Source organism: Dendropsophus ebraccatus, chromosome 4 (assembly GCF_027789765.1).
Source record: "Dendropsophus ebraccatus isolate aDenEbr1 chromosome 4, aDenEbr1.pat, whole genome shotgun sequence".
Lineage (NCBI taxonomy): Eukaryota > Metazoa > Chordata > Amphibia > Anura > Hylidae > Dendropsophus > Dendropsophus ebraccatus.
Window position 1 is genome coordinate 162,504,500 of NC_091457.1, and position 12,922 is coordinate 162,517,421.

At 45.4% G+C, this 12,922-nt stretch overlaps 1 protein-coding gene across 1 annotated transcript in view; it reads left to right on the plus strand.

The window, feature by feature from the left end:
- The window catches only part of LOC138789378 (calcium-activated chloride channel regulator 1-like), a 32,257-nt gene that overhangs the window by 7,568 nt on the left and 11,767 nt on the right, over positions 1-12,922 (plus strand). The window contains exons 4-8 of the mRNA XM_069967989.1: positions 2,523-2,673; positions 6,028-6,136; positions 10,831-11,008; positions 12,053-12,277; positions 12,572-12,796. Of these exons, the coding sequence (XP_069824090.1) occupies positions 2,523-2,673; positions 6,028-6,136; positions 10,831-11,008; positions 12,053-12,277; positions 12,572-12,796 (888 nt within the window). The remainder of the gene's footprint in view (positions 1-2,522; positions 2,674-6,027; positions 6,137-10,830; positions 11,009-12,052; positions 12,278-12,571; positions 12,797-12,922) is intronic.

The window sequence follows — 12,922 nt, forward strand, 5'->3', positions numbered from 1 at the left end:
GCCACTCATCCAATCACAGGCCGGGACCGCCGTTGCCTGTGATTGGCTGAGCGGCCTATCAGGTGACAGGCCGCTGTGAAGCTAGAGCGCGCGCGGGACCCCCGGAGAAGCGGACGGCAGGAGCAGCCCTGGAACGTGGATGGGTAATGTATATCGTTAGTCGCCGGCCACGCACCGCTATTACATGATCATTGTCATCGGCTGATCGTTGCATTTATTACACGGAGCGATAATCGGCCGAATCGGGCCAATTCAGCCGATTATCGTTCCGTGTAATAGTCACCTGGACGTTGATGATCTGGGTGCAGGTTTTCTTGCCGCTTGGGACGCTTGTGGCAGAAACTGATGAAATGGCCACTGTCACCACAGTAGTAACATAGACCGTTGTGTCTCCGGTGTTCTCGCCTGGTCCTGGCGTCCAATAATTCCAGCTGCATGGGCTCGTCCTCAGGAAGTCCGGGGTAACAATAGGGTTTTTGACAGAGCAGGGGACAGAGGTTTTAGAGGGGTCAGAGCCTACTTTCTCTTATGGTCTATGCGAATGGCCAAATTCATGGCCTGCTTAAGGGTGGAAGGATCTGGATGTCCTGTCCAGGCACCCTTAATGTCATCAGACAACCCCTGCTTAAACTGGCATCTAAGCGCAGGATCATTTCATCCAGTTGGAACGCACCACTGACGGAACTCGGCACAATACTCCTCAACCGGTCTCTTCCCCTGACTCAAAGTTGTCAATTGCCTCTCAGCTACTGCTGCCGTCAGGGTCATCATAGAGTAACTCCAAAGCCGAAAAAACTGGTCCACAGAAGATAATTCAGTGGCATCTGGAGGCAAAGAAAAGGCCCACTCCTGCGGAGGTCCTTGTAAGAGTGACATTATAAAGCCCACTCCTGCGGGGGTCCTTGTAAGAGTGACATAATAAAGCCCACTCCTGGGGAGATCCTTGTAAGAGTGACATAATAATGCCCACTCCTGCGGAGGTCCTTGTAAGAGGGACATAATAAAGCCCATTCCTGCGGGGGTCCTTGTAAGAGGGACATAATAAAGCCCACTCCTGCGGGGGTCCTTGTAAGAGTAACATAATAAAGCCCACTCCTGTGGAGGTCCTTGTAAGAGGGACATAATAAAGCCCACTCCTGCGGAGGTCCTTGTAAGAGTGACATTATAAAGCCCACTCCTGTGGAGGTCCTTGTAAGAGTGACATTATAAAGCCCACTCCTGTGGAGGTCCTTGTAAGAGTGACATTATAAAGCCCACTCCTGGGGAGGTCCTTGTAAGAGTGACATAATAAAGCCCACTCCTGTGGAGGTCCTTGTAAGAGTGACATAATAAAGCCCACTCCTGTGGAGGTCCTTGTAAGAGTGACATAATAAAGCCCACCACTGCGGGGGTCCTTGTAAGAGTGACATAATAATGCCCACTCCTGCGGGGGTCCTTGTAAGAGTGACATAATAATGCCCACTCCTGCGGGGGTCCTTGTAAGAGAGACATAATAAAGCCCACTCCTGCGGAGGTCCTTGTAAGAGCTATTATAGGGTCCATAACCAGGTGAGGAGAGAGAGAAAAAAAGTGAGGCTGGTTATTCTGTCGGGAACTGGACAGCAGGGACAAGACAGTGAGCTCTGACACTGAACCCACCCTTTGTCCCTACCTAATTGCCTTGAACGGCCCTAGGCGGCCGTGGACAACTATGAAGACGTTCCCTATACTAAGTATGTGGAACACAAAACGAGACAGACAAAAAAACACAATAAAGAAAAGTCAACATTCCAAGACACAACAATCGGGCAGCAAAAGTACAAAATGAGAATCCAATAGGCGTAGTCAAAGCCCAGGCAATATGGTCAGGGGCAGACGGCAAGCCAGGGAGGTCAGAGATACAAAGCAAAGATCAGGAGATGCAAATAAACAGAAGACACAAGCAGGCAGAGACTAAGTCAATAACCAGCAATAAGTGCACAGACTGGGGTTAGTTATATAGGAGGCCAGGGCTCTGGTCCAGGACATAAGTGGACCATCCCCCTGATCTCCAAGCACAGACAGCTGAGAACAACACAGATCCACTGGCAGGAAGACCTGTCAGTCACAGCAGAACCAAAACACAGATTAACCCTGACATGGCCAGACAGAACTCAGCAGGTGCAGTCCGGTGTGTCTCTAAAGGTGAGCAGATTCACACACTGCAAAACAAAACACAGAAACAGAACAAATACAAAAAAAAGAGCTCCTTTTCGGCCGCACAGCACGAGCCGAGGGGCGCATCACGCTCCGCAAAGATAAAATCCGGACAGTTAACAGGTAATAGAGACTGTTCCTCCTGAAGACTTGTAATAGAGACTGTTCTTCTTAGTGACTTGTATTAGAGACTGTTCTTCTCAATGGCTTGTAATAGAGATTGTTCCTTTTGAAGACTTAGAATAGAGACTGTTCTTCTCGATGACATGTAATAGAGACTGTTTATCTTGATGACTTGTAATAGAGACTGTTTCCATAATGATGACATATTTCTGTGTTACTGATAGGCAGATATCATCATCGCTGATCCCACCCTGACATACGCGGATGATCCTTATACTCAACAGTATGGACTCTGTGGAGACCCAGGCCAATACATTCATCTTACTCCAAACTTCATGACTGATGACTCGCTGATCTCAGCGTACGGACCCCGAGGTAAGAGACAGAGACTTTTCGTTTTTTCACTTTTGTTAATTAATATCTTTTTTTTATGCTATTGGAGATGAGGTTTTGGTGCTTGGAATTTTAATGCTTACCTGGGGTGCAACTGAATGGATTCCTTCCATGTTACGAGGAAAAGGGGTACTCCACTTACCTCCCTGGCTCTAGCCCTGGGACCAGCATCATGCTGCTCCTGTCCCCCAGCCTCCTGCAGCTTCATGGTTTGAAATTAGACTTGATACATAATGTTTCAAGCCCGCTAAGAAATGAGACGTCATGTCTCATACCAGGAATCAGCGGGAGACTGGAGGACCGGACCAGAATGATGCGGGTACCATTGCAGGAGCTGGGGGAGGTAAGTGGGCGTCATTGCTTTCTTCCACACCCTCATCGGCGATACAAAAAAAGAAAAAGGCCTCCTGCCCGGAGTACCCCTTTAAGGCCCTATAGGGGCAGATGTTTGACCAAATGAGCATTCATTGTAATGGAAATGCTTGTCTAAAAAATTATTGTTATGGCCACACATTACTCTTAGGGCACACAAAGGATCCAGCAATTCATTGACCCCAGTAAAGAACCTTTGGCTTGTGTAAGACTGGGTTCACACATAGACAGAGTGGGACTAATATTTTTTTGTAAGGAGTTTTCAGGTCACACTTGAGGTCAATTTAGGCTATGTTCCCACTATGGGATTTTAGTGCAAAATGACATAAAAAAATTTTGCAGCCGTAATTATGGAAAGATGGCCGCCTTTTACTGTTAAATGACGGCCCGTTACTGTAGTGGGAACATAGCCTAAATGTGTCATTATCAGGACACATTATGTTACTGATACCATAATCTTATAGCTTCACCATCACTTGAAACATGAGGGCTAATTTAATAGACAGTTTTTTTAATATAATTTGTGTAGGGATGAGCAAACTTTTAAAAAGTTCGGTTCGATCTAGCAAACTTTCGTTAAGTTCGGATTCGTACGAACCGAACCTAAAGCGAACCTTGTTATAACGGCTGAATTACAGGCTACAGGCCAGTGAGCTTAACATCTGTAGTAGTGAAAATGATGGAAACTCTTCTAAAAAGGAAGATAATGGATCACCTAAGAATCAACAATTTAATGGATCCAAACCAACATGGCTTTACTGGGGGCCGATCATGTCAGACTAATCTCATTGATTTCTTTGATTATGCCACAAAAGTGCTGGATGAAGGTGGTGCTGTGGATATCGCCTATCTGGACTTCAGTGGTCCAAACAGTGGAAATTGAAGTTCAACGTTTCCAAATGTAAAATAATGCACTTGGGGAGAAAGAATCCTCTATCCGAGTATCACATCGGCAGTACTGTGTTGGAAAAGACTTCAGAAGAGAAGGATTTAGGGGTAGTGATATCTGACAGCCTTAAAATGAGTCACCAGTGCAACCAGGCGGTGGGGAAAGCAAATCGTATGCTGGGGTGTATATATATATACAGTATAATGGTAGGCTGGGCTGTATAGCTAGAGGTATAACCAGTAGGAAGAGGGAGATTGTGATCCCACTGTATAGAGCTCTAGTGAGGCCACATCTGGAATACTGTGTCCAGTTCTGGAGACCTCATCTAAAAAAGGACATTGATAAAATAGAACGGGTCCAAAGACGGGCTACAAAAATGGTGGAGGGTGTGAGGCATAAACCATATCAGGAAAGACTTAAGGATTTGAATCTGTATAGTCTGGAGGAAAGACGGGAAAGGGGGGACATGATGGGAACCTTTAAGTATGTTAAGGGACTAAATAAGGTTCAGGAGGGAAGTGTTTTTAGTAAAAAAAAAACTAAGCTCAAGAACAAGAGGACACAGTGAGAGGTTAGTTGGGGGAAAGATCAGAAGCAATGTGAGAAAATATTATTTTACTGAAAGAGTAGTAGATACCTGGAACAAACTTCCATCAGAGGTGGTTGGTAAATCCACAATAACAGACTTTAAACACGCCTGGGATAAACATACATCTATCCTAAGATAATAAGAAAGAAAATACTAAAAGGGCAGACTAGATGGACCCAGTGGTCTTTTTCTGCCGACAATCTTCTATGTTTCTATGTTTCTAATTATTGCAGCTACAATAGTGGGAGTGTGATAGGGTATAGTTTCGTTTAATTGCAATTGCTATTACAATGAAAAAAGTGGGAAAAATCGTGCAAAAAGAATGAAAAAAAAATTGTAAATAAAAAATAATAATAACAAAAAAAAAAAATACTAGTTATAACAATAATAAAATATAGCGAATAAAAGTGCAAAAATATTGAAAAAAAATATTGAAAAAAAAAAAGTTGAGGAGGAGGCGGCAGCACTTGATTGCCAGTATTGTTGAGAACAGACAAGTTGAGGAGCAGGAGGAGGAGGCAACACTTGATCACACCCAGCATCCAGCAAAACAGAATGGACAGGTTTTGTGGGGCGCTGGCTTAGCGTCACACTCTATGGAGGGCTTCTATACGTTTTGCTGCTACAGGTTACTTCTAGAGAAACCAGAAATCTCGGCATCTGACTCCCGCTGTCTGCCGGCTCCGTGCAGCGGGTTGATATAGCGTAAGGAACGCCTAGAAAACTGGGATACAGCCTATGGCATTGGCTGTACCCCAATTTTCTAGGCGTTCCTTACACTGTATCCACCTGCTGCACGGAGCCGGCAGACAGCGGGAGTCAGATGCCGAGATTTCTGGTTCGTACGAACCAGAAATCCAGCAGGTTCGCTCATCTCTAGTTACTTCACCTATAACAGCTTATGAGAAACAAACTTTTTTAAAACTTTCCCTATCTATCACCTTATCTTCTATATCTAGCTTTCCCTGAATCTTGCTATTTGTTTTTTTTTCTCTTCCTCCCTCCTGATTCTCTCACTAACACTTTCTATTGCTTCTCTATCTCTCCCTGTATCTATCTAGTTGTTTGGCTATCTATCTATCTATCTCTTTTCCCTCACTATCTGATACGGAGCTCCTCTCTCAGTGAACTCTGGCCACACACTGAATAGCTGCTGGCGCGCTCAGGCGCTTCCTGGTGCTGAGGAGTGACGTCACACATCTTGATTTTCACGGAAAACCAAGATACAAGGGATTATAGCAGTATAATCCCTTGTATCCTGGTCTATTCTGTGAAAAAAGTATAATTTTGGGTCACCGTTGTTATTTTAACCAGATTCGTAACGAACTTTCTCAAAGTTCGGTTTGGTACTGAACCGAACTTTTTGCAAAGTTCGTAACGAATTTGATTTGTTACGATTCGGTTCGCTCATCCCTAATTTTGTGTATCACTTTGATAGTCTTTCAGTAATGAAAAACTAATATCTATTTTGTTGTTTCGACTTCAGGTCGAGTGTTTGTACATGAGTGGGCTCATCTCCGATGGGGAGTGTTTGATGAGTACAGCCAGGAGAATCCTTTCTATTTTGCGGGGAATCTTAAAGTGGAAGCTACCAGGTGAACTACTTAAGAAATGATTTTGTATGGAGTAGGCAAACCTGCTACACAAAACATGTCACACTATTAAAGGAGTACTGGCAAAGTTTTTCTTCTTTTAAATCAACTGGCGTCAGAAAGTTATATGAATTTGTAATTTACTTTATTATTAAAAAATTTCCAGTCTTCTGGTACTTATCAGCTTCTGTATGTCCTGCAGGAAGTGGAGTATTCTCTCCAGTCTGACTCAGTGCTCTCTGCTGCCACCTCTGTCCATGTCAGGAACTGTCCAGAGCAGGAGAGGTTTTCTATGGGGATTTGCTGCTGCTCTGGACAGTTCCTGACATGGACAGAAGTGGCAGCAGAGAGCACTGTGTCAGACTGGAAAAAATATACTACTTCCTGCAGGACATACAGCAGCTGATCAGTACTGGAAGACTGGAAATTTTAAATAGTAGTAAATTACAAATCTATATAATTATAAATTATAAATCTACGTAAAGGATTCGCAGCAGATCTGCAGCAGATTTGCTTTGAATCTAATCTGCGCCATCAAATCTGCTGCGGATCCTGTATGTGTGAACGCACCCTAAGGCCATGTTCACATGGCATAAGACACCAGCCGTTCTATCACAGAACGGCCTGTGTCTGAGAAGATCATATTGCAGTCCCAGCCGGATGATCTTCACTTCTGCTGAATTCAAATGCGGGCGCCTCAGTGTGCCCCCGCATTCGAAATGCCTGCCGCACGCTCCATTGTGTGAACTGACAGGTTGTCTGCGGCCACTATTCAATGTATAGCGACTGCAGAATACTGACATGTCAGTTTTTTGCGTGGCTGCTAGAGATCCTGGCTGGAGTGTATAGTGCAGTATGTGTATACGGTGGGATTCCCTCTAGCTGCAACACAATGTACAGTGAAATATTAATCATGTCCGTGTTGCAAATCGGCAACAATGGCCGTGATTAATACTTCACTTAAGTTGTGTGAACATGGCCTACGGTGGTATTTAGTCATTATGCGGTGGTCACTTTATGGCTGTAATATTGGTCTGTATATAGTGTGTTTATGGGTCAACGTGCGGTAGTCATGGCGTGATGGTTTTATTGGTCCTTGCATAATAGGTTTTCTTCCGTAACAGTGTGGAGGCAACATTTGTGTTAAGGTAATATTTGGTCCTAAAATAACTATATATATATATATATGTATATATATATATATATATATATATATATATATATATATATATATATATATATATATATAAAGGAAGGAGATTGAGGACAGCATCATCTTCCAAAAGCGTGCTAATTCTTTATTGTGCCAGTTCGCATAATACAGTGCAATACAGAGCCGTACACCGGGAGGACTGTGCATCCAGTGGTGTAGTTTCCACGGACCCAGCCCAAATTCGTTGTATATATATATATATATATATATATATATATATATATATATACATATATATATGTTCTGCTCAAACAAATAAAGGGACCCCTCAGATAACCCCTCCTAGATCTGAATGAAAGAAATCTTCTCAGTGATATTTTGTTGTGTACAAAGCTGAATGTCCTGACAACAAACCACACAAACATCAGCAATGGAAATCCCAGGTATCACCCAATAGCGGCCTGGATTTGGAGTCACACACACAATTACAGTGGAAAAACACTTCAGGCTAATCCAACTTTGCTGTAATGTCCTTATTGTATTGTGTGTGGCCTCCACGTACTTGTATGACCTCCCTACAAGGCCGGGCATGCTCCCGATGAGGTGTCTGTATGACCTCCCTACAAGGCCCGGGCATGCTCCTGATGAGGTGTATGACCTCCCTACAAGGCCCGGGCATGCTCCCGATGAGGTGTCTGTATGACCTCCCTACAAGGCCCGGGCATGCTCCTGATGAGGTGTATGACCTCCCTACAAGGCCCGGGCATGCTCCCGATGAGGTTGCTGTATGACCTCCCTACAAGGCCTGGGCATGCTCCTGATGAGGTGTATGACCTCCCTACAAGGCCCGGGCATGCTCCTGATGAGGTGTCTGTATGACCTCCCTACAAGGCCCGGGCATGCTCCTGATGAGATGTCTGTATGACCTCCCTACAAGGCCCGGGCATGCTCCAGATGAGGTTGCTGTATGACCTCCATACAAGGCCCGGGCATGCTCCTGATGAGGTGGCCAATGGTCTCCCTACAAGGCCCGGGCATGCTCCCGATGAGGTTGCTGTGTGACCTCCCTACAAGGCCCGGGCATGCTCCCGATGAGGTTGCTGTGTGACCTCCCTACAAGGCCCGGGCATGCTCCTGGTGAGGTGTCTGTATGACCTCCCTACAAAGCCCGGGCATGCTCCTGATGAGGTGTCTGTATGACCTCCCTACAAGGCCCGGGCATGCTCCTGATGAGGTGTCTGTATGACCTCCCTACAAGGCCCGGGCATGCTCCTGATGAGGTGGCCAATGGTCTCCTGAGGGATCTCCTCCCAGACCTGGACTAAAGCATTTTCCAACTCCTGGACAGTCTGTGCTGCAACGTGACGTTGGTGGATGGAGGAGACATGATGTCCCCGATGTGCTCAATGGGATTCAGGATTCATGGGGAACGGGCGGCCATAGCTTCACTGCCTTCATCTTGCAGGAACTGCTGACACACTCCAGCCACACGAGGACTAGCATTGTCCTGCATTAAGAGGAACCCAGGGGCAACTGCACCAGCATATGGTCTCACAAGGGCTCTGAGGATCTCATCTCGGTACCTAATGGCAGTCAGGCTACCTCTGTCACATGTGCTCAGTGTGAACCTGCTCTGATCTGTGAGGAGCACAGGGGGGCCCAGTGGAGAATCTGCCAATCCTGGTGTTCTGTGGCAAATGCCAAGCGTCCTGCACAGTGTTGGGCTGTGAGCACAACCCCCATCTGTGGACGTCAGGTCCTCATACTGTCCTCATGTAGTAGGTTTCTAACCGTTTGTGCAGACACATGCACATTTGTGGCTGCTGGAGGTCATTGTGCAGGGCTCTGGCAGGGCTCCTCCTGTTCCTCCTTGCACAAAGGCGGAGGTAGCGGTCGTGCTGCTGGGTTATTGCCCTCCTACGGCCTCCTCCACGTCTCCTGGTGTACTGGCCTGTCTCCTGGTGTACTGGTCTGTCTCCTGGTGTACTGGCCTGTCTCCTGGTGTACTGGTCTGTCTCCTGGTGTACTGGTCTGTCTCCTGGTGTACTGGCCTGTCTCCTGGTGTACTGGTCTGTCTCCTGGTGTACTGGCCTGTCTCCTGGTAGCGCCTCCAGCCTCTGGACACTACGCTGACAGACACAGCAAACCTTCTTGCCACAGCTTGCCTTGATGTGCCATCCTGGATGAGCTGCACTACCTGAGCCACTTCTGTCGGTTATAGACACCACTTCATGTTACCACGAGTGTGAAAGCAACACCAACATTTAAAAGTGACCAAAACATCAGCCAGAAAGCATAGGTACTGAGAAGTGATCAGCCTGGAATGTGGTTTTCCACTTTAATTTTGTGTGACTCCAAATCCAGGCCGCCATTGGGTAATAAATGTCATTTCCAGGGATGATGTTTGTGAGATTTTGTTGTCAGCACATTCAGCTTTGTACAGAACAAAGTATTCAATAATATTTCAATCATTCAGATCTAGTAGGTGTTATTTGAGTGTTCCCCTTATTTTTTGAGCAGTATATATATATATATGTTCAAGCATGAACTTAAACTTTGCAGTTCGAGTTTGCTCATCCCTAGCCATGAGCCACAAATCCTGGCTGACTATCAGCTCTTCACCATTCTGACTGATCTGTGTGTGGATAGCCCCTCAGTATGTCTTCCCCTGGAAAACCCCTTTAAAGGGGTTATCCAGCGCTACAAAAACATGGCTGCTTTTCCCCCTCTCTTGTCTTTAGTCCAGGTGTGGTTTGCAAATGAGCTCCATTTACTTCAATGGAACTGAGTTTGAAACCCCACCCGAACTGGAGACAAGAGAGGGGAAAAGTGGCCATGTTTTTGTAGCGCTGGATAACCCCTTTAAATACACATCCCAGAATATAAGAAGTGTGAGAGACAAACCCAAAACGAAGTGCCACAAAGACTAAAATCAGTAGGCAGGTGGGGGATTGGTGGTGAAAATAAAAAAAAACACGTAAACTCTCCTCCTCGTCCCTCCTTTGCGTTGCTCCAGGGTCTCGATGCCAGCCACCGGATGACATCTGCAGTTGAAAAGCGGGTATGTCACGTACCCAGGTCTTCCAGCGGCAACGTCACAGCCCGGCTGAGTGGTTGCCCGGTTTTCATGTCCGATTCACTGGTTGGCTAAGCGGACAATCACTCAGCCGGGGTCATGACATTGCAGCTAGCAGCGCTGCAGGACCCCAGCTGCAGTGAACAGTACCCCGGAGACACGATACGAGGCTCGAGGAAGGGTGAGTTTACTTGTTTGTTATTTTCACCCTCATCCCCCACCTGCCTTTAGTCTCCACTGGACTTTTCCTTTAAGGTTTTACTCGTCAGTTCTTAAAGAACTGGGACTGGGACTGGATCTAGCTTTTCCAGGCACGTGGAGCAGCACAGACTGGATGCAGTTTTCCAAGCACCCATGGTGGAGTGGCACAGACCTCAAAGGCAGCAGGCTGATAAGCAGATTGCCGAGGTAACAAAGCGATTCATTTGTACTGTAAATCTTATCTCTAATGGTAACTATATTTTCCAGGTGTTCTGTCGATATTCTTGGCGAGAACAAAATTCAGAACTGTGAGGTAACTCCTTGTGAAGTTTCCTCATGCAACTTTGACCTGATCACCGGACTCTATGAGAAAGGCTGCATGTTTGTGCCTGAAAGGGAGCAGATTGCCACCGAATCCTTAATGTACATGCAGGCCCTTCCCGATGTAAGTACAGTCTGAAGTTATGACTGTTTATTTAGGAAGTAATTATAGGAGAAGTCCGGCGGAAATTTTTATTAAAGTATTGTATTGCCCCCCAAATGTTATACAAATTGCCAATATACATTTATTATGGGAAATGCTTATAAAGGGCTTTTTTCTCTGCACTTACTACTGCATCAAGGCGTCACTTCCTGGATAACGTGGTCATGTCACTTCCTGGATAACGTGGTCATGTCACTTCCCAGATAACATGGTGATATCACTTCCTGGATAACGTGGTGATGTCACTTCCTGGATAACGTGGTCATGTCACTTCCTGGATAACGTGGTCATGTCACTTCCTGTAAAACATGGTTATGTCACTTCCCAGATAACATGGTGATATCACTTCCTGGATAACATGGTGATGTCCCTTCCTGGATAACATGGTGATATCACTTCCTGGATAACATGGTGATGTCCCTTCCTGGATAACATGGTGATGTCACTTCCTAGATAACATGGTGATGTCACTTCCTGGATAACATGGTGATGTCCCTTCCTGGATAACATGGTGATGTCACTTCCTGGATAACATGGTGATCTCACTTCCTGGATAACATGGTGATGTCACTTCCTTGATAACATGGTGATGTCACTTCCTAGATAACATGGTGATGTCACTTCCTGGATAACATGGGGATGTCACTTCCTGGATAACATGGTGATGTCACTTCCTGGATAAGCATTTCCTGTAACAAGTGTATATTGGTGATTTGTATAACTTTTGGGGGGGCAATACAATACTTTAATAAAACTTTTCACCAGACTTCTCCTTTAAAGGAGAAGTCCGGCCAGACCCATTTTTTTTTAGCAAGTGCTGGGGAATATAGAGAAATAACATGCCTTTTACCTCCCCCACTCCTGCGCTGATGGCTGAATACCTCTGATCTGTTCCTTGGGTTGCTTCCTGGTCTGAGCATGTTATTTCTTTTATCCTACCCAGCACTTGCTTAAAAAAAATGGGTCTGGTCAGACTTCCCCTTTAACCCTGTAATTGCTGTTTAGGTCACTAAGTTCTGTGATGCCAGTAACCATAACCCTGAAGCTCCCAACATGCAAAACAGGATGTGCAATTCCCGCAGCACCTGGGATGTGATCATGGCCTCCACTGATATCAAGTCTACTCCACCCAATCCCGGACTCCGTATTCCTGATCCCACCTTCACCCTTCTGCAGTTCTCGGAGAGAGTGGTGACGTTAGTGCTGGACACCTCGGGAAGCATGGCGAGTGTGAGTGCATCAATTTACATGGAGACATGTCAGAGTAAAGTAGAGTGATATATATAGTGGAGCCAATGTTTTCTCTTTTCTATATTTTGGTGCACTTTTTTTTTCTCTTTTTTTATTCTCGCTCTTACAGTAAAGCGGTTTCCAGTGTGCTGTAAATAAAGATTATTAAATAAAATAAAAATGTACGCTACCAATGGGAGTGTGCCGTCAGTAATGGGGTCATTCATCTCCAAGTGACATAAACATTATTCATATAAAATTAAGTATTTTCCTATGGCTTTCTTCTGTTTTCAGTATAACCGTATTCAGCGTCTGTACCAGGCTGCAGAGGTTTTCCTTTTACAAATCATCGAGACTGGTTCCTATGCCGGAATTGTGACATTTGAGAGCTCAGCCTATATAAAATCCAACTTAATCAAAATACAAAGTGACGCACAACGTCAGCAGCTAAAAAATCTTCTTCCAAAGGTAGCAAGTGGAGGAACACATATATGTTCTGGACTTCTGGCTGGTATTCAGGTAATGTACAATAAGAAATCTTCTCTCTGCACCCATCATATCAAGCCTCCTCAACAGGCTTGCACTGTGCTAGGCCTGGGATTTATACAGTATATTACTATATATGACGTGGGGGAAGAAGGGGTT